At 46.6% G+C, this 20,720-nt stretch overlaps 1 protein-coding gene across 1 annotated transcript in view; it reads left to right on the top strand.

Moving 5' to 3' along the window:
* The window catches only part of TMEM132E (transmembrane protein 132E), a 1,094,917-nt gene extending 1,077,673 nt beyond the window's left edge, over positions 1-17,244 (top strand). The window contains exon 9 of the mRNA XM_078679595.1: positions 7,827-17,244. Coding sequence (XP_078535721.1) covers positions 7,827-8,879 — 1,053 coding nt within the window. The 3' untranslated portion in view covers positions 8,880-17,244. The remainder of the gene's footprint in view (positions 1-7,826) is intronic.
* The last annotated feature ends 3,476 nt before the right edge of the window (positions 17,245-20,720 follow it).

Below are 20,720 nucleotides of genomic sequence, written 5' to 3'. Positions count from 1 at the left end.
TTATTAACCTTTGAATTACTCTAACACTACCTATAACCAACCCCTTAAATCTAACCATTAATCTGATCATACCACTAATCCTGATGCTTATCCTACCTGTTATTCTGTCTCTGTTTGTAATATATGGCACTTTATTGTCATAAACATTTTACTGTTTACTTTTCAAAGTTGATAATAAATCAAGTCATCTATATATGAGCCCTGCGCCGATGCACCACCTTTCGTACCACAACCCTTGTGATACTAATCCAGTTGATCTGAAAAGTATGGTTTAGGGGCCACCTGTGTTGTATCAGCAAAACAGGTTTTTTATGCAGAGTCAGGTCTTCATCCACTATAATATTCCTTATACGCAATGTTATCGTTTTTTCAATACATGTATATTTGCCACCAATAAAAGAGAATTATTTCATTATTCTTTCTCCATTTACAAAATTCTGTTAGATTGCTTTAAAATTCATATTGTAATAGATCTCATTTCCACCCAGACCATGCCAATGCCAAGATGTGTTTTGCAATGTTTGTTGCACATTCAAGTCTAAAGGCAAATAGTAAAAAAAGAAAAGATCACTGTTGAAACAGAACTTTTTAAATTCACGGATAAACAATGTACATCTGATGGATACCTCTAACTGCAGACTCCTCACCTTTGGGCTATTCGCCAGATGCCAGACGGGTCCGGATGCTTTCACAGCAGTGCGTCCGGATGCCGCTAGGTTGGATCATGCAGTTCTGTGTTGGCCTCATTCTGCCCTGGAAATGATGGAGCGCAGCCATATATAGGCACCACCCCTGCACGCTGACGGCTGTACATTTCTTCCTGCTCCTTCAAATGCAGACCAGGTGCTCCTCTCCCTTTTATATCAGCTGACAAATCTTTTAAACTCTTTTCCAGTGTGCAAGGAAACAATGTCCCCACCAAAGACTACAGAGTTAAAGATGTGTACTACGACTGTCACAAACCGATGTCTGTGACGAACCGCATGAGGCCTACCTCTGGTGCGTGGGGCGTGACTCCACGACATGAAAAAAACGGTGCCCTCATGCATTCAAAGGTGATCTGAAGCAAAGCTGTATGTCACTAGGTACCAAAAGGAGTCACAGGCCTCGCACGTGTCCCACTCTTCTCCAAGTCGAGGGTGCTGACGCGTTGCTGCTCTCGAGGCTGCTCCTGGCAACAGGTCTTCTTCAGGGTTGAGCTTGTCTGGCAAGCCGTAGACAAAATTGAAGATGAAGCATAAGAAGCTGAAGCAGAACTTAACCACATTCCACTACTCTCTTTTTAAAGGAAAGTCAGAGCTCCATCCTCTTATTGGCCGGATTCTGACCAAATTTTGATAATGCAGATGATTTACACCCACATTGCAATGAAAACACTGTATACATGGACTTGAAGGAGGCTTTGGGCTTGATCCTTCCCCTGGCACTGGGTTGATTTCACCCCTTGGACCCCCAAGGGAGAAGTGTGCTTCATTTGTCATTTTGATTAGATGTGTGCCTGAGGTTCTAGGCCTACAGTTACCTTCTATTGAAGTTAAGACAAATGTCCTTACTGAGGTTGTACACCCAGGGATCAGCCGCATACGAGTCCTTAGTTCCCTTTATTCAAGCCCTGAGTGACTCCTTTATGGGCACTACGGCTAACTGTACCTTTGTCCACCAGTGAACAGATGAGACAGACCTGCACCTGGCAACCTGGATTTTCATATGCACCATCCTATTCCTTAGAATTTGGTGGTCTAGCCCTTTACCAATTAGGTACATTCTAACTCGTTTCCCACAACTTTTCCAGCTAGGGAGTGTAAAGGTATTGAGGCATTCAGGAAACAGTCCCTTTGACCAGCTTAGCATTACGGTTGGTAAATGCTGTCTGCCTGTTGGGCCATTATACCCATGCCCTCTGGGAGATGGCAAGTGAGATCTGGCTCAATCCATTTAGTACCACAAGGATGGCAACAAGAATGTAGTTAAGACTGACATGATACTACAGATTGCTCAGGAAATCGGGGCGCACTAGCGTGGTGCTTTGTGAACATGCATGGATTCCAACCACTAATTGTTCTGAAGCTGCACAGGCATTCCTTAAGGCTATGCCTTTTGGTGCGTCCCACCTATTAGGCTAGAAGGCTGACTCTGCCTTCTAGCGGTTTAAGGAAAGTAGAGCAACATCGCGTTCCTTGGGCCTTCGAACCCTGCTTGCCTGTTTCCCCATCAGTCTCTGTACATCCAGGGTTATTCTTTAGGGCCGCTGTCGCAACAGCCACCCCATACATTTCATGGTTGGAGACCGGGATCAACCAGGCATCACACCAAGCGGCATAACAAAACTTTATGGGCCCCCGCAAAGTACATGGAGGAGGGCCCCCCATTCTCCGGACGCAGTCAGGAGCTCTCAGGCCAGGGGCCCCTATGGCCTTAAACAGAGCAGTAGGGTACACCCTGGAGCCCCTTCGCACAGCGGGGGCTGTGGGCTATTGTTATGCAATTGATCACACCGGTCATCAGGGGCGACAGTGTTCTCAGTCCCACCCACATTAGCCTCCAAAACACTTTTGTTTGCCCATAACAGGATACAACCACCATGTGGGAGGCATACTGGCAGTCTATCGCATCCAACAGATGGGTCCTCCAATACTTTCAGCAGGATTATGTCCTTCTGTTTCTCCCCAAACCACCATAGCTTCCTCCCACATGAGAGCGGCCTTCAGTGGAGCAGCTCTCCATCTTGCTATAAGAGGTACAGACCTTACGGGATAAAGAGGATGTGGAGGTATGTTGGCCTCGGAAGTGGGGATGGGTTGGTAGTCCCACTAATTCCTCATGCTGAAGAAGGGCTGAGGCCTTCGTTCTATTTAGATCCTCACCCTCTCAATGCCTTCCTGTGAAACAACAGATTACAAACGCTCACACTGGCCCAAGTTCTATCTTCCTTGGATCCGGGATACTGGAAATGAAATGAAATTAAATGAAATACCAGTATTTGTAAAGCACAAAGCTACCTCCGAAATTGGGTTCCGGCACTGGGAGCCCTCGGTAAGATTAAGCGAGCTATTGCCCAGAGTCACATGGTGCTGCGCTGACCTGCCTCCGGTGCCTGGGATCGAACGGTGAGCCCCAGACTCCAGCGTCAGTCGCCCTGGCCACTGCGCCACACCTCTTGCCTTGAACCTCCAGGATGTGTACTTTAATATGCCAGCTGCAACAAGCAGGGTAGAGTAGGGTCCTGGGTACTGTGCCAAGAGCACTGTGTCTTTGGAGTTGGCTTAAGCATCAGGGCATTGTCCTGATTGTGTACCACCTGGCAGTATCTGTAAACACCAGGGCTGACAAGCTCGGTCGGCGACACCTGGCAGACCATGAATGGCAGTTGCATCTTGAGATGGCACACAACATCTTCCAATGGTGGGGAGAGCGCTGTTTGGTTCTTTTCACCACTATTGAGAACACACAGTATCAAAACTTTGGCACATTGGAGTTCCCCAGAATGTTCATCTAGGAGGCGCATTCAGGCTAGAGTGTAATGCATGACTCCTGTATGTTATGTTATGTTATGTTATGTTACTGGGGGTTTTGTAAAGCGCTCAGCTGCTCAAGAGAGCGTCCCGGCGCTATCGATCCTCAACCACAAATACCAGCAACAAACAACACAGCCAAAACGGCACTGGGAATCTACAGGAACAGCTTACAGAACAAAGAGATATGTTTTAAGTCCCTTTCTAAAGGCAGACAAATTGGGGCACGTTCGCAACATCAGGGGCAGCATGTTCCAAAGACGGGGGGCAAGATAACTGAAGGAGCGACCTCCACAGCGAACACGTCTCACTGCCGGCACGATGGCATAAGCCTGGACAGCCGACCTCCAGGGTCTAGATGGAAGATAGAAATTGACCCTTCTCTGCAGATAGCCGGCGCCCAGATTGTGAAGCGCCTTAAAAGCTGTAGTTAAGGTCTTAAAGGAAATGCGCTTGCGAATCGGCAGCCAGTGCAGAGTAGCAAGGAGGTTGCTAGCCCTGGCTCTTTTGGTAAGACCAAAGATTGCCCTGGCTGCCGAGTTTTGGACTATCTGCAGGCCGGGTCAGCAGATAATCAGGAAGACCCAAGTAGAGGACGTTGGCATAGTCTAGGCAAGAGCCTATCAGGGCCTGCACCGTTATCTTCTTATGTTCCAAAGATAGGTACGGCAAAAACTTTCTCAACATCCTTAAGATGGCGAAGCACTTCCCCATCAGGCCAGCAACCTGGGCTTTGAAGGAAAGGGTGTTATCAACCAACATGCCCAGATTCTTAGCTGTAACAGAATCGCTGGCAGGGGGGAACATGGCCGAAGGCCACCAGAGCTTCCATCTCGGGTCGGCAGGACAGCCAAAAAACAATATCTCGGATTTGTCTGAGTTGCATTTGAGGCCGCTTTTCCCGAACCAATCAAACACAAACTCCAGGCACTTCCGGATGGCTGCTCCGTCGAAATCACAGCCCCTGTCACACATGAACAGGAGCTGTGTATTATCTGCATAGGACACGATCTGAGCCCCTAGCTCCTCCACAGATGCCGCCAACGGTGTCATAAAGATGTTAAAAAGGGAGGGGCTGAGTATGGATCCCTGCGGGACCCCCACCTCAAGCTGCGGCATAGGGGCGGAGAAAGGGGGGGCCCAGATCGCTTGTCTGCGGTCGGCCAAGAAAGATTGAAACCATTCGAACACCGTTCCCCTTAGGCCAATCTCCCAGAGTCTAGTCAGGAGAAGGTCGTGGGGAACGGTGTCGAAGGCCGCCGACAGATCAAGCATGATGAGCAAGGCCTTTCCACCACTGTCCAGAGTTTCCTTCACAGCCTCGGTCACCTCGAGTAGAGCAGTTTCAGTACTCAGGTTAGATCTAAACCCGGACTGTGACTGATGTAATAAGGAATTAGCCTCTAGAAAGTTGGTTAAGGTGGTGTGTACATGCTTTTCCGCTATTTTGGCGAGAGCGGGCAGCAACGAGATTGGCCTATAGTTTGCATGCATTTTGGCATCTGCATTCTGCTTTTTAATCAGGGGAAGGACTAGGGCCTGTTTCCAAGATGAAGGGACTTTGCCCGCACTCAGGGATAAGTTGATAATAGGATTAATGATGAAGTTCAGAGCAGGTGCCAAGGTCGCTAGATACTTGGCGGGGCAAGGGTCAAGTGGAGAGCCAGATTTCAAGTTGGATACGAGGTCAAGCGAAGCCTGAAGCTCTAAAGCAGGAAAGCAGTCAAGAATAGGACCCGGGGTATGCGTGTCCGGTACAGATAAACGTATCCCGGGATTAAGAGAGCCGTCGGCCCCGGAGCCAGAATCCGAGATGTTATGGGCTCCTTGCAAGGCCGACTGGATGGTACGAATTTTATTAGTGAAGAATGCTGCAAGCTCCATGATCCATTGTTCCGAGAAGACAGACGTAGGAGTACAGCAGGAGGGAGAGATAAAATCTTTAACGATCTTGAAGATCTCTTTGCAGGAGTTATCTGCTTCCTCAATCCTTTTAGCTAAAAAGGATTTTTTCACTGCAATGATCTCCCTATGATACTCCTTCACTGCTTCTCTATAAGACTGCTTAGCAGATGTATCGTACTGCCTCCGCCAAATTCTCTCCAACCTCTTACAGTGCCTTCTCTTGCCAGCCAGTGTAGCAGAGAACCACGGCGCCGACACTCTTGCCGGTTCTGATCTGACCTGGCAGGGTGGTGCCAAAGTTTCCAGATGTGCAGTAAGCCAGTTCTGAAAACACACCACATCGTCCTCCAACCTGCCTGTAAGAACACAAGGATAAGTTTCCAAGGCCCGGGTAAGCGAGGCTGGGGTGACTTTGTGAAAGGCTCTAGGCATACGCGCTATTTGCCGCTGCACCTTACGAGCGGTCGTCAGATGTTGTTCTATCACAAAGTCCGCTAGGAAATGGTCCGACCAGAGGACTGGGGCAAGGGAGGAAAGGGACACCGGAACGGTGGAAAAAATTTGATCCAGAATGTGCCCTTTCTCGTGTGTAGGTGCCTGCAAGTACATATGGAATCCCAACGAAGATGTCATATCCAGGAATTTTTGCACTTCAGGATCCTCACCCTTGTCCATGTGGATGTTGAAATCCCCTAGAATTAGGCAGTGTTTAGCCCTAAGACTAAGTGTGGAGATAATCGATAGCATGTCCTCAGTAAAAGAGCCGAGAGGACCAGGAGGTCTATACAGCAGGAGCCCCAAGCAGGATTGATGGGGGGAAAGCGTTAAGGAGAAGGCAAGAATCTCACAGCCTGGTAAATCGTCCACAGCCAAAATAGTGCAAGGAATGTGCCTCTTTATAATAAGCGCCACTCCACCTCCTCTACCCTTAATTCGATCTCGACGGAAATAACATGCGTAGGGGGATGGCGATAGCTAGATCAGGTTCCGATCCCTCACCCAGCCATGTCTCCGTGAGAAAGAGACAATCCGTATCATCTTGTGTTAACAGATTGTGGATGTCAAGAGTTTTCTCTCTTCAACAGGAGAAACAGATAGAACACGTCCCTTTGTAACCACAGACGATGTTACATAATGGGGTTGAAATAAGGGTATTGTTATACTCGGATATGTTTTGATTCAGTTCAGCTGTACTTATTATATGAGTAATCTGTTATGAACAGATATCGACGTAAAGTGCTTTTATACCCTCGGGTCTTCCCAGCGCTATAAAAAAAACTCTTAAATAAATAGATACATTGTTAGGATACTGTAAGCACAGCCTCCTACCAGTAGGATGTCTATATATGTCTATATAGTGAAGTGCTCCGTTGAAAAACGTGTGTGATATCTACCAGTAAAATAAATACAGCATGAGTTAAAAGTTACGTTTAATGTAGTGATATACTTTTTGCATTACAAAGGGACAAAATAGGAGAGAGAAGTTTCCATGACTTCAGATTGGCAATCTATAAAGATGAATTCCTAAATGAAAATATTGGTGATGCCATTTCTTTGTAATAATGCTATTACCACAGATGACATAATCAAAAATGCAGTGCATTCTACGGTAGAAATTAACAGAATATACTTTTGCCTCATATAATGCCTTTGATATATCATAATATCTTTTCAAAATTATTTTTATTTTTGTTACGGATACTTCAAATTATAATGTGTTGCTTCATCTTTTTTTTTCCATAGCGGTTTTTACCTAATTGTATTTCTTCATTACAAGTTCTTCTTAGCGACATACCTGTTTTCCACATCTGTACATCTGATCAAAGGCATACCAATGGTGTGCCTAGTTAATAGAGCCACAACTGTTCTTTCTGAAATGAAAGCAATTTAAAAAGCTAACATAAAAAGTGAGTGGTCCTGCTCTGGCATTGGGGTGGTCAAACGGCTTAGCAAACGCTAGACGTAACGAGACGTAAAAAGCACAAGCTGTTCCAATTCTATTAAATGTCTGTATTAACACTTAGCAGTAGTCCACTGGAAGAGTGGAGTAAATCGCTGCAGAGTTCCTTCAACCTCCCACCCCCCTTTAGTAAGCAGTAAAAAGTATGAACGTATCTGAATGAATGTTAAACAACATCTGCTCATTTAAAAGAAAGTAAGGGTAGAGTTATGTCTCTATACTATTAGATGGGGTGAAATAAAATTAGATCAGGTAATAACTCAGTTTAAAGATGGTATCCCTTTGCCTTTTAACACTATAGAGAGGGGCACAGTGTTATGACAGATCATGTATTAACAGCCCAGTGTCTACAGCCGCCGGGTACCATATAGTAGGTGTTACCTCTGAGATGATAAGTGTTTCCATGTTGAATTGTAACTCAGATTTTTCAATTTCTCTCTTTTGTTCAGGAGGGCCTGCTGAATGTGTGGATCTCCTACAGCGATGGCACTGCTGCCCCCCTCTCTCTTTATGACCCCAAAGACTACAACCTGGTCGTCAGCAGCCTGGATGAGAAAGTGGTGTCAGTTACCCCAGACAAGGCCTTCCCCATAGTGGTGGCATCAGAGGCGGAAGGCTCAGGCAACCTGCTGCGGGTGGAGCTGGTTATCTGTGAGGCTTGCCAGAAGACAAAGCGCCGGAGCGTGCTGTCCACCGCCATGGCCCACGTGCGCGTACATTTTGGTTCTGAGGAGGAGGAAGATGGGCAGCAAGTGGATTATCCAGGGGGCAGTGACATGCCCGGTGGGCATGAGGACAAGGGCTCCAGGGCGGCTGGCACCACTGCAAGGACTGCTGTGGAGGAGACGCTGGATCCCAGTGAGGACAGCGTAGTGCCCACCGTTCCCCAGGCAACCGATGACTTTCCCACCATCCCTCCAGGCTACGTACATGTGGCCCGGGGCTTGACAGACCTTGAGATAGGTATGTACGCGCTCCTCGGCGTCTTCTGCCTGGCCATTCTGGTGTTCCTCATCAACTGCATTGTCTTTGTGTTGAAATACAGACACAAGCGTATCCCACCTGAGGGACAAGCCAACACAGACCACTCACACCACTGGGTGTTTTTGGGCAACGGGCAGCCTCTTCGTGCCCAGAATGACCTTTCCCCCCAACCAGAGAGCCCCGGAAACCCACTGGAGACTGTCCAGACCTGTTGCCATGGGGACCATCACAGCAGTGGTAGCTCTCAGACCAGTGTACAAAGCCAGGTCCATGGCAGGGGGGATGGCTCTTCAGGGGGATCCACCCGGGACCACACCGAGGACCCCTTGAACTCTCCTACCTCCAAGCGGAAACGGGTCAAGTTTACCACTTTCACCACACTGCCCTCAGAGGAACTGGCCTACAACTCCATCCCCATCGCCGACGAGGAGGACCTGGAGTGGGTGTGCCAGGACATGGGGATGCAGGACCCAGAGCAGTTGCATGATTACATCCGGAGGATAAAGGAGATCGCCTAGCACCCATGGATGGAGAGCCAAGGGACAAACTGCTGCTTTTACACTTAAAGGGAAGACAGAAACAGACCTAAAACTCAGAGACTCTGCGGAAATATCATATACTAACTTGTGGCTCCGCCTTTTTTTGTATTCCTTCATTCTTTTGCACAAGGGCCTAAGTCGCACGGCCCTACTCAATCAAGCACCCAAAATATTATTTTTTTCTTTTTTATTAGAAAAGAATGTATAAAAAATGTTATAAAAAGTTAAGAGGTGAAGCTGAGGTGAAGTGCAAAATGCGTGGACCGTAAGTAGTCAAGCGCATTTGTTGAGGCCTAGACCCTCAAGAGGGCCGCAGCAAGGAGGCCAGGCTAGCCCCACAAGGGAACCAAGGAAAGGGCCAGGTTAGTACAGCAAGGAACGTGTTTGGGCTAGCCAAAAGGAGCATCAGAAAAGAGTCCTGGCAAGCTAAGGGAGAGTTGCAGGAAAGAAGCTGGGACTGTTTAGGAAACAATAGAAAAACGCCAGTTTTACCCAAGGCAAATGTACAGGAAAGAGACTAAGCTAAGCCACAGAGACAAGCAGAGTGAAGAATGCGTTGGGAAAGACACCAAGCTGGCCCAAGGAGGACAACGGGTGAAAGGTTGGGCTAGCAAGCGGAAAGCAGCAGGAAGAAGATCCACCAGGCCCAGGGAAAAGACAAGAAATGGCATTGTGTTCTCTCAGAGAGAGCAGCAGGAAAGGGGGCACACTGTTTATGGAAAGTTGGTAAAGAGAGGCTGGTATTAGACCACACTGGTTCTAATCAGAGGCTGGGGCTTGACCAGGGACAAGAACAAAGGTGAGACTAAACTGGAAAAGTTTCAGGACTTTCTCAGGGGTGATCAGCAAAGTTCAGTATAAACTGACCGGAAAGCCAAGAAGAGGAAGTGCAGCAGAGCATGATGTCATCATGAGACGGTACAAGCATAAATCAGGAGCACCCTGAGGCCTGAAACAACTGTGAAAAGGTGCAGGTATGAACCAGGGAGCGCAGAGGATTGAGATTGGTCTTTAGGTAGTAGTCCCTGGGCTCAACTAGTGAAGGGAATAGAAACAGATACCATTGGGCAAGATAGTGGCAAACCTTAGGGATGGGTGGAGCTAGAAATAACAGACAAAGGGATGTTCCTACTTCCGGGGTGTCTGAGCTTTTCTTATTGGGGTGCATCGGCTGCCTTATGCACTAGTAGTGAAGAGCTAAGACTCGCATAAAAACCTTGGCAAGACTAGAAGGAGAAAATATGAGAGCTAGATATGTGAGTAGCAGCCATATAAGAGAGGAAAGGTAGGCCCTTACCCTAGTAAGAGCAGTAGAGCCTGATATCACTGCAGTGATAGTGCCATAGCCTGGTGTACCTGATGGAACAGTCTATTCGACTGCAGTGAGAGTAGCAGAGCCTGGTGTACCTGATGGAACAGTCCATTCGACTGCAGTGAGAGTAGCAGAGCCTGGTGTACCTGATGGAACAGTCTATTCGACTGCAGTGAGAGTAGCAGAGCCTGGTGTACCTGATGGAACAGTCCATTCGACTGCAGTGAGAGTAGCAGAGCCTGGTGTACCTGATGGAACAGTCCATTCGACTGCAGTGAGAGTAGCAGAGCCTGGTGTACCTGATGGAACAGTCCATTCCACTGCAGTGAGAGTAGCAGAGCCTGGCGTACCTGATGGAACAGTCCATTCGACTGCAGTGAGAGTAGCAGAGCCTGGCGTACCTGATGGAACAGTCCATTCCACTGCAGTGAGAGTAACAGAGCCTGGTGTACCTGATGGAACAGTCCATTTGACTGCAGTGAGAGTAGCAGAGCCTGGTGTACCTGATGGAACAGTCCATTCCACTGCAGTGAGAGTAGCAGAGCCTGGTGTACCTGATGGAACAGTCCATTCCACTGCAGTGAGAGTAGCAGAGCCTGGTGTACCTGATGGAACAGTCCAGTCCACTGCAATGAGAGTAGCAGAGCCTGGTGTACCTGATGGAACAGTCCATTCCACTGCAGTGAGAGTAGCAGAGCCTGGTGTACCTGGTGGAACAGTCCATTCCACTGCAGTGAAAGTAGCAGAGCCTGGTGTTCCTGATGGAACAGTCCATTCGACTGTAGGGACAGAAGCCAAGCCCGATGTACCTGATGGGCCAGTCCAGCCTAGCCCCGGGAAAGCAGCAGGACATAAAAGCTAGCGGCAGGCAGCCAAAGCCCACTCAATGGAAGGCAGAATCTGGCAGAGGAGGGTAACTCAAAAAAGCAGCCAAGCCAGATACAACGGAAGAAACGCACAGGCCTGAACCAAGCAGAGATGCTTAGCCTAAGGCAATAGAGACAAGCCCGAGGCGAGGTGCAGAGCCGGAAGCAGGAAGGGGAAGTGGCCGATCTAAGAAAGGGGAGCAGCGGGGCTTTAAGTAGCAATAAACACGCGACGCCCACCCCAAGAAGAACCTGAAACGACCAGGCAAAGGGGACAGGGGAGAGAATGAGAGGGGAACTCTTGGAATAACAGGGTCAAGGGGTGACCAGGCCCATGGAGAGCAGCTGAGCATTCCGTAGCAGTGAATGCGCGGGATCCGCCCCCCAAAGAGTTAAAACTATACAAGCGCTGGGGCAAGGTGGGGAAACAGAGAAGGAGGGAGAGCAGAAGGACGTGAAATGATAGAATAAAGAGGAGTGCCCAACCCAAGGAGTGCAGCACGGTATTAAATACCAATGAGCAGCTAAATCCGAGTCCACTTAGACCAGGAAATAACCGAGCTGAGCGGCCGAGGGAGAGAGCCCAGGAGTTACAGCGCCAGGCCCAGTGACAGCGGCAGAGCCAGAAACAAAAGCGCAGAGGGGCAGCTCCAGGGCAGGCAGGTGGAGGCGCAGCCTGAAATAACACCCCGGAGAGCCGTGACAGGTCCGGGGGCAGAAGCAGACAACACCGAAGAGCAGCAGAACCTCTGATCACAGAGAATGTAAACCGGGAGAAACCCCAGAGGCTGCTATCACAAGGAAACCACTGGTCTACCGGCGAGAAACGGAGCGGATATAGCCACACATAAGTAAGCATCAAGCAGGAGAGCAGCGGCTTCTGCTAGTGTAGGAGCTACCCTTTCAAGGGCGAACAGTAGAGGAGCTGTAGGGAAAGCGCAGGAGAAGCAGCATCAGTGCCCCGAAGATCAAAGCAAGGAGGTAAGCTAAAGGGGTAAACAAACCTCAGGGAGAATTGAAAAAAGAATTTGAGCATGTAGAAGAGAGGGAAACAGTAAACTACTCTGCTTAGGTGGCAGGATTACATTTGAAGAGGTGCAAGCTAGCAGCGGCGCACTCAGTGATTTAAAGAACAAGCCACATGATCTGCACCCTAGCCATCGGGGCTACTTTACAGCTTGGTGCAGCAATACGTGCCACCAGGCGTCTGGCATTAATTATCTTCTGTTTCTCTACCACAGTCAAAATATTAATTTCGTCTTAAAAGGGGCCAGTGGTCTTGAGGCTGGAGTAAGAGAGGGTTTTTAGTCAGTTCAGTCCATTTGGAAGACAAGACGAAGAGACGCCTGAGACTTCACAGAAGCGTACTCTACTAGGCCGCAGATGTGCTTGTCGCCAGAAGGGGACCCATCCCCTGAACCAGGTGGCGCGTCCCTACAGCGCAACCACTGGCGAGAAGAACTGTGTAGAATGCTGACAACTGACTGGATGTGTATTTGTTGTATTTTGGGGTGTGTCAGATGATTTTCTCGCTTTTAAGTTGAAGGAATGTGTTTCTCTAACCCTTCCTCCGTGCATTTGTCCCTGGAAAGGTCTGTGGGTCTCATTGCCTTGCTTCACTTTTTCATGGCAGCGGCAGAAGGCGGGCAGCAGCGAAGCATGAGTTCTGGTCTAGACCTCAGACGTTGAATTCTCCATCTGCTGCAACATGGCTGTCCACAAAAATGTGAAGGAGGTGTTTGAGCTGATGATTCTAAACCACCCAAAGGACTTCTGTGCAGCGTTTACTCTTTCATTTGCACCCCTCGACCCTCACAGGAGATACATCCCACGTGAATCAGCCCAACCTGGCTGGATAATAAAACATCTGGCCTGAGCTGGTGGACAGTGTTTCCTCTTCTTGAGTCTTGCCGATGATAGACCTCTTGGCCCGATGGGTCCTTGTGGATAGGGTGCAGCTTGGGTCCCCACTCACCAGGCAAAGCTTCCAAGGGTCCACTTAAACTCATGCTCCACTTTTGGAGACTCAGCAGGGTAAAAAAGGTGATGAATGAATGATGAATGGGTCATCAGGGACGTAACTTCCATTGGTGGAGCAGGTGCAGTAGCACGACGCCCCAGATGCCTGAGGGGATCACTAAACCCCGAATATTGCTGTATTTTACAACTTAAACAGCAGCCAGGGGGCCCAATAGAGGTTATCAGATACCCCTTTTCTGAGCTTCTTTGGTCAACAGATGTCACAGTGTGGGTGCCATCGGCTGCAGGGCAGCTTCAGGTTGTTCAAGGGAAAGTGGCGATCTGGCAGGGGAAATTTGTGTCAGTCCCTCTCCTTTGACGAAATACACACTGTACAGCACACATTTTATGTCAGCAAGATGGTCTAGAAGCTATACTGCTTATTGTGAAGCCACGAGATGAGTGCTTCTATCTGATCTTTCTTACTTTACCACACATTGTGTGATCCTAGACAAATTCTTCTCCTTCTGTGCCTGAATTTCCTTATTGCGAAAATGAGGAGCCCGTACAAAAAAGAAAAATGAATAAACATCAGCATTACATGCTGTGTCAAATCCGGGATACTTATATCTGACTCTATCTACTTTATTACCTTCAATTCTGTAAAATCAGTCAGTGTTTCTTACTTCTTTTTTGAAATCTGCATCTTAATGAGTAACAGTGTATACAGCATTCCCACCCAGGTGAGCGTGACTTTTGTTCAACTGGGAAAATTCCTAACAGACCGATGCCTTGGGAGGACCGGGAAGACTTTGGCAGACTCCTTCACATGTGTATTCTATGGTACCTATGTAATAAAACATATTCAACATGAACATGTAAATGAATTCCGCATGTTAGAAAGAAAAAAGAGTCAGTCCATAAAGTTCCACTTTTAAGTTGAAATCCGCCTTCTGGTCTTCCCCCTGTACATAGTCCCTGATTCCATAGCACAGCGTATAATTTTGCGACAGGGCTGCAAGGAGAAAGATCCCTCGCATGAGATACGTAATGGTCAAAATTAGACTGTCCAATAAGCAGAATCCTACAGTGTACCTGGGTACCAATCACTGCAAAAGACACACAAATGATGGGCGGAATGGGGAACAAACCAAACATTCACCCCAGTCAAGAGATCTGGGTTAAATCCAATATTCTTTTGCTCCCCGTGCCACCGCAGCCATATGCAAATCAGTCTTGACCCTGCTACTCATGGCAACAGTCTAGCCCGAACTGCCAAGCCATGTCCTCCCTGGACCAGAAACAAGTATCTTGGTTCCGGTTTTGGGGTATCACCCCTCATCCCCCCTCAGCATGGCGTGCAAAAGAGAATGGATTTAACCCAGATCTGTGACTGGGGGTGACTGTTTGATTGGTTCAGCATTTTGTCAATCATCGGTTCTTTTTGCATGGGTACCAACCACTGACATCCCACATTTTCTGAAAAAGGGGTATGCCCTAAGGTCTGTGTCCAAAGACCTGACTAGATTCCAACTGAAAGGATAAGCCAAGATGGGTGGTAAATTGGGCTTGTCTGGTCAGTTTTTTTGCGAGGGCAGTCCTCCTTTGTCAAACCTTTTAGACAGTCCTTCCTTGTGACCAGGCCATGCAATGTCCTTGTGTTTGTTGGTGAGCTTGAGTGCTCATGTGCAAATAGACAATGCGTGCGCAATGCAGTCTCTGCAGGAGTCCCTCTACCTCATTGTTGTACTAGGGGAGAGTCCAGTCAAACAGCGCAGATTTCGTCAAGAAAAAGAAAAGGTAGAAAATAACTTGAGGTTGGCTGCACCATATAATTTGTTCTCAAGCATGTTCCGAGGCTCAATTGAAAACAAAGACGCCACAAAAAGTAGTGAGAAGTTCTAGGACAAAACTCCCCCAGCCCCTTGCGTTGTGCCTTGGACTTTTGATCTTGGGTTTTGCTCCAGTTAATAGGTTCCAGGTAAAGATGAACCCTACACTGTTGATGCCTACAATAGCTCCTTTCCCCTAGAAGATCATCTTCCAGCAGCTCCAAAGCTTCCCTTCACTGCCTTTTCTTGAGTGTAACAGTGTAGGTTTTTGCTTTATCACTTAGACCACAACTCATTCAAGCTCTTGAGGGTTGGGTATCCCTTTTAGACCAGGACTTTCTAGGAGTAGTTTGAGTGATGCACTTCTGAACTCTGTGGGCCTGCTCTACGATGAGAATTCAGCTTCCTACTACTGACCAGAACAACTTTCTGAATTGAGCCTTCAGTGTCTGCTCAATGACTTTATTGACAATACCATTGACTCTGTTTCTGCAGAAGCAGCTCGGTATCTACTCTAGAACTCATAACATGAGATTAGAGCTCACTGAAAGAGGCAAGGAGGATGTCTCCCTGAATAAGACCTCGGAGCTCAGCGTGTCTTATCCGCGACTCTTAGAATGAGCTTTTTAAATATATGTGTCAGCAGTAGAATATGCAGGGCTAGACCTTTAGGCTTCAAGGGTCTGATCTCATATTTCGCAGAAGATATTGAGACTCTTCTTCTACGCCCAAGATTTGACCCCTTGCTCTGTACAAGTGCTCTTTGGCTCAGAAGATTAGACTTTCTGACTGTTCTAAAACACCTGGAATAAGATCTGTATGGTCTGCTCTAGGACCATACAGCCCATGGCTGAGATTTCTTGATTAAGTGAGCCTGCTCGGCCCACTCAGAATTAGATCTCTGAGTGACTTTCCACATTCCAAAGGTGTGACCACTACCCTATCTAGGTCTACTTTGTAGTTTCCCTGATAAAAACTTTGTGGCCGGTGTGTCTGATCTAAGACTCCTAGGAACTATCTTTCAATTTTGTGGGTGCTCTAGGACTTCCAAAGTGAAAGTATTGGGCACTGTGTGTCTGCATTATGATGATGTCATGGATGATTTTTCAAGCTAGATTTAGGAATCCCAATGAGTACATAAGGCTCTGTGTCTGTGCCCCACTGTTCTAGAGACAAGCTATTTAGAGGTCCAGCTCTCTCCTGAAGCTTGTGTTTGTATGCCCCAAGGTTATGTGTGTCTAATCTAAGAGGCTCCTGTCCAACACTGTGGGCTCTTTATATCCACTGACTCTTCTAGAGCACAACCTTCACCACACTGTGTTGTGGATGTCAGCTCCAGGTCTGAAGGAAAGACAGGTTGTATGTCCCATCTCAACTAGGACTTTGTGTCTGGCCTTTGACACCTTCGTGTCTGTGCTCTGACACCTAGAACAAAACAGCATGCTGACTTGCTTCTTCCTTAGAACTTATTTTTAGTAATTTCTATGCCAGTTTATATCTGAAAGTCATGCTTACCACCAATGAGATCTCTGGCATTACATGTCGCTTGTAAGAGTTTCATAAGGAGCAGCCTTTCCTGAGGAGTGGTTGCAGGCTTTTGTCTGTCAGTGTTCAATGTCGGGCCCGCACATAATACCTTTTTTTGTCTATGCATGCATTTATTCCATGAGCCACAGAAAGAGTAAATGCTGACAACCCACAAACACTAGGTGATAAGTGCATAAGATCTTTCATTTGAATCGCTTATCTCTTAAAAGTTTTTTCACACATTTATTGGGAGTATTAATAGTAATGCCCCTTTCGCCCCCACACCATTCACTTGGATCCACCTATGTGCTCACCAGGTAGCTGCATTAAGGAAGAGCAGGAACTACATTATGGTTAAAGGTATAAAATCCACTCATTGATTGAAGAGTTGATATGTTTTCTCTCCCTTATGTTCCTTGATGTCTATGCTACCAACACCCAATGAACGCCCTGACTCGTATACACTGTCTCAGTGTTAAAGACCCGCTGACTCCAGAATATCTCAGTGACTTTTTGTGACACTAGCATGAACATTGGTAATCAGCTTGGAACTTGTCTCCACTGCGAAGGTGGCGAGGAGGCAACCCTACCCCAGATCTTTGATGGACATCTGTTGGGGGTGCCACCATGTCTCACTAAAATGTTTGACCATTGCTGGCAATGCGAGTTGTAGGCCATGCCCTGGAGGGTTCCGGTGTGGGAGAAGGCAATGAGGGGTGGCCGAGAGACATCGTGAAAAACCTCACACTTCTCTGTTGAAATTTACCCACTATTGTGTCTACTTTTTCCTAAATAAAGAATAAAAAGGACATGACTCGGGCAATGCCACGGCCTGAGATTGTTGTACATTTATTGTATGCATCTTACTTAATTGGATTGAGGGTGGTTGGTGGGCAAGGCTATGCCTGTGTTTTTTCTTATTTATGCCTCTCTTCTCTCCACACTGGAGGATTCATGACACAAAAGAGCACGTAGCCAAATCAGCAGATGGTACAAGGATGCACATTTGTGTAAGAAGATGCTGCAAGAATATGGACCCAGAGGGGTTTTCTGAGCCATGTGCTGATTGGAAGTTTGTGGACATCCACCATCTCCAACAGGTATCAGCTTAACTGGCCAAACCTAGTAATTACAATCACATTCATCCTTTGTTTCTCCAATGGTCTCTCAATCCCCTGTACTCTATCTCAGGTATTGCAGTGACATGTACACACACAGATACACACGAGTGTCCCATACTCAACAATAAGGCATTTGGCTGTGTTGTGACAATGCCCTCCCCTCCATGGTTATCAGATTATAGGTTGTTAATATGGAGAAACAGAGAAACACTAAAACTCATCACACTTGTGTTGGGAAGTTACACTCAAGACCCTAGAAGAGAGAAAGAAATAAGAAAGGGTGCAAGAGAGATATAAGTAAAGATGGTTAGCACGGAAGAAGTGGACATGGAAATGCACTTCCTCGTCTTTGTCTTCCAGATCCAATACATTTAGCCATAGAGCATTGAGGTGACTATAGAGAGTAGAAGGGATATAGAGCTAGAGGGCCTCCAAGTCAACATCTCTTAATTTTCTCAAGGTCTTGTAGGCAGATAAAGACATCAGGTTCAAAAAAAGAAACACCCCCATCCTTACTCTATTTCTCCCGAAGACCAAAGAGGATGATGACATTCCCTGTTTCCTCTTCCCTCATGACAGGAGTCATCAGTCTCCCCACCTTCCTGCTTCCTCCAAACCTTGAAAGAGGAAACATGCCTGATAGGTCCAAGGGAGCAGAATGAACTAGACTATCTCTGACAGTCCATAGAGTGGAAAGATATGATTACAGTAAAATCGCTCAAAGACCAAAGTTTTGAGAGCTATATCCATAATCTCTTCTGAATCAATTAATGAGTAGAACATTTTATAATGGAGAGCTACGCTTTGGTGCTTGTAGAAGACACTTACAATAGCTCAGGCAAAAACAATATGTAAGAAATTCTTTGAGGTTCTACTGTTGTTGAACTAAATCACAAATTCAAGGCGGGAAATTACTTGTCACTTCAGCGATTATGGTTTAGCACCTATGAAGGGATAAATAAATTCTAACGGGTCACACTTACCAATAACCCATATACGGTTAAGGATAACTAATAATTCAGAAGGTTCAATCTTTTATTCAATTCAAATACAAACCCTGACAGGGGAGCCCCAGTCTACACAACCTCGAAGGTGCGCAGAGGAGACTGCTTGCATATTCAAAGTACAAAGCATATATACGTTTCACACATGGAGAATGACACCCTACAAGGAAAAACACAGTTTGTCAGCAGGCCAAGAGGAATACACATATAAGGCACAATAGATTGCTAGTATCCTAGGCCTAAGCTATTCCGGGGGCAGGTCAGCAAGGTGCCTCCCTGTCTATCTGTAGCCTGGGGAGTACAGGAACGGGTTCTGCTAGAATGTGCGCATCCCACAAGAAAGGCAGATGTGACCTTGGGTTTCCTTGAGCTACCGGCTCACAACTATAGTAAGCGGCCTGGCTGCCGTCATAGTTTCGAGCAGCAAACGTAATCACGTGATTTCAGGGAAACAGCACTACCACATAGGGAAACGAAACAAAATGGCTCCAGTTATATCAATAGGAGTAAACGAGTCAAAAGTGAATCATCGGTCACTAAGAGATCATAGTGTATTTTAACTACACGATTATATAATTACGAGGTTACATTGGATATATTAGGCCAATAATGCATGTTATCGAAATTCGATCCCAACAGACGGCCCTTTTGGCCTAATATGGCCAATACACATACTTCTATTCTACAAATACCCCCTCATCTATTTGCATGAGGTCAGACACTTCCTTTTGTATCATTTGTTTTTCTACCTTGATTTGTCGAGAAAATTGCAATGCTGACGTGATCCTGGTGGCACAAAAAGAGCAACAGGCAGGGCCACATTGGAGACACAAGCAACATGTAAAAATTACTCCGAATGCCCCCGCCAGTATCATAAATATCTTCCAACCCCAGATAGCTAAAAGACCCCAAAACCAACTGCTAAGGGACCAGGTACCATTATCCACATGGGCCTCGCTCGCTAATCGATGTAGTTTCTGTATAGCTAAATGAATAGTAGGCGCTGAATCTGGAATAAACACGCAGCAAGAGCTGCCGATCACACGACAGGCTCCTCCCCTATCTGCTAGGATGACGTCAAGAACCATTGGGTTCTGGAGTGAAACAAGCCTCTTCGCAGCAAGCTCTACTGTGATGTTAGTTAAAATTCCAGTAGTGGTCTGGGCCACATTCTCAACTATCCTTGACAAACGCCTTATACTACGACTATTGAATATGGGCCCCCAGAAGGGAGTAAGTCCCTTCGCAAAGTCTTCGAATTGTTGTAAGGAAATATCTGTTTGATCAGTAGCATCCAGATCATAACTTCTAATGTTTCGGCTCACTATTTCCTCTTTCTGTATCAACTGATGAGTTCTATGATAGTCAGGAGGGGCAATATATACAGGGGGATAAAGAAATGAAAGATAACAACTACCTGCCCAACCCCGGGGAAGCCATGTGTAGGCATTCTCACCGCACACAAAATAAACATCTGGTGGGGTGATCATAGGTGGGGTACTGTACACTTGTAGAGTATAGGTGTAATTACATCTACTTCTGCCTACCTTAACATGGCCTCTACCCTGTATGCAAAACGGGGAAGTAGTATTAATGATAGGGATCGGTAAGGCCTTGTCATTAGTAACATTTCAGTCTTTAAAATGCTGAAAGTACATCGTATCATTAAAAAGTTAAAAATCCTGCATTCTTCCATTAGCCAAGTAACATTCTTATAATCCGTGTATAAATTCATGCAGGCATTAGGGTCCAATGAGCCCTCTCCTTCATTTCCAGCTGCATCAAATCCCTGAAGTTTCTCTATGTATTTTAAAATGGCTTCATAATCTTTTTCAGTATACATTTTCGGTTCAGTTACATAATGCGAATACATCAAAGATAACAATTGGAACCATGCTTCACAACTGGCTAAATAGGACATCAGTAGGGAAATGAACAGTTCGTGTTGATGCATTACTGAAGGGAGTAACCCGCATACCCAACAGTTTGTCTTATTTGTAGTGGAATGGGTTTGATGCAACATTTCTATAAAAGCATTCTTCATATAGGTCTCTCTATGTCTAGCCTTATGAGGAGGCAAAGAGTAAAAGAGGTGTTCTTCTGGAGCAACAGTGGTGCCTAATAGTTTCTGTACTGGATGCTGAAATTCTAGATATACAAACAGACTCATCATAATGATTTTGATAATAATGATAAAAA

This window comes from Lissotriton helveticus, chromosome 3_1 (genome assembly GCF_964261635.1).
Source record: "Lissotriton helveticus chromosome 3_1, aLisHel1.1, whole genome shotgun sequence".
Lineage (NCBI taxonomy): Eukaryota > Metazoa > Chordata > Amphibia > Caudata > Salamandridae > Lissotriton > Lissotriton helveticus.
The sequence above is the reverse complement of the archived record's forward strand: the minus strand, read 5'-3'. Positions and strand labels throughout refer to the sequence as shown.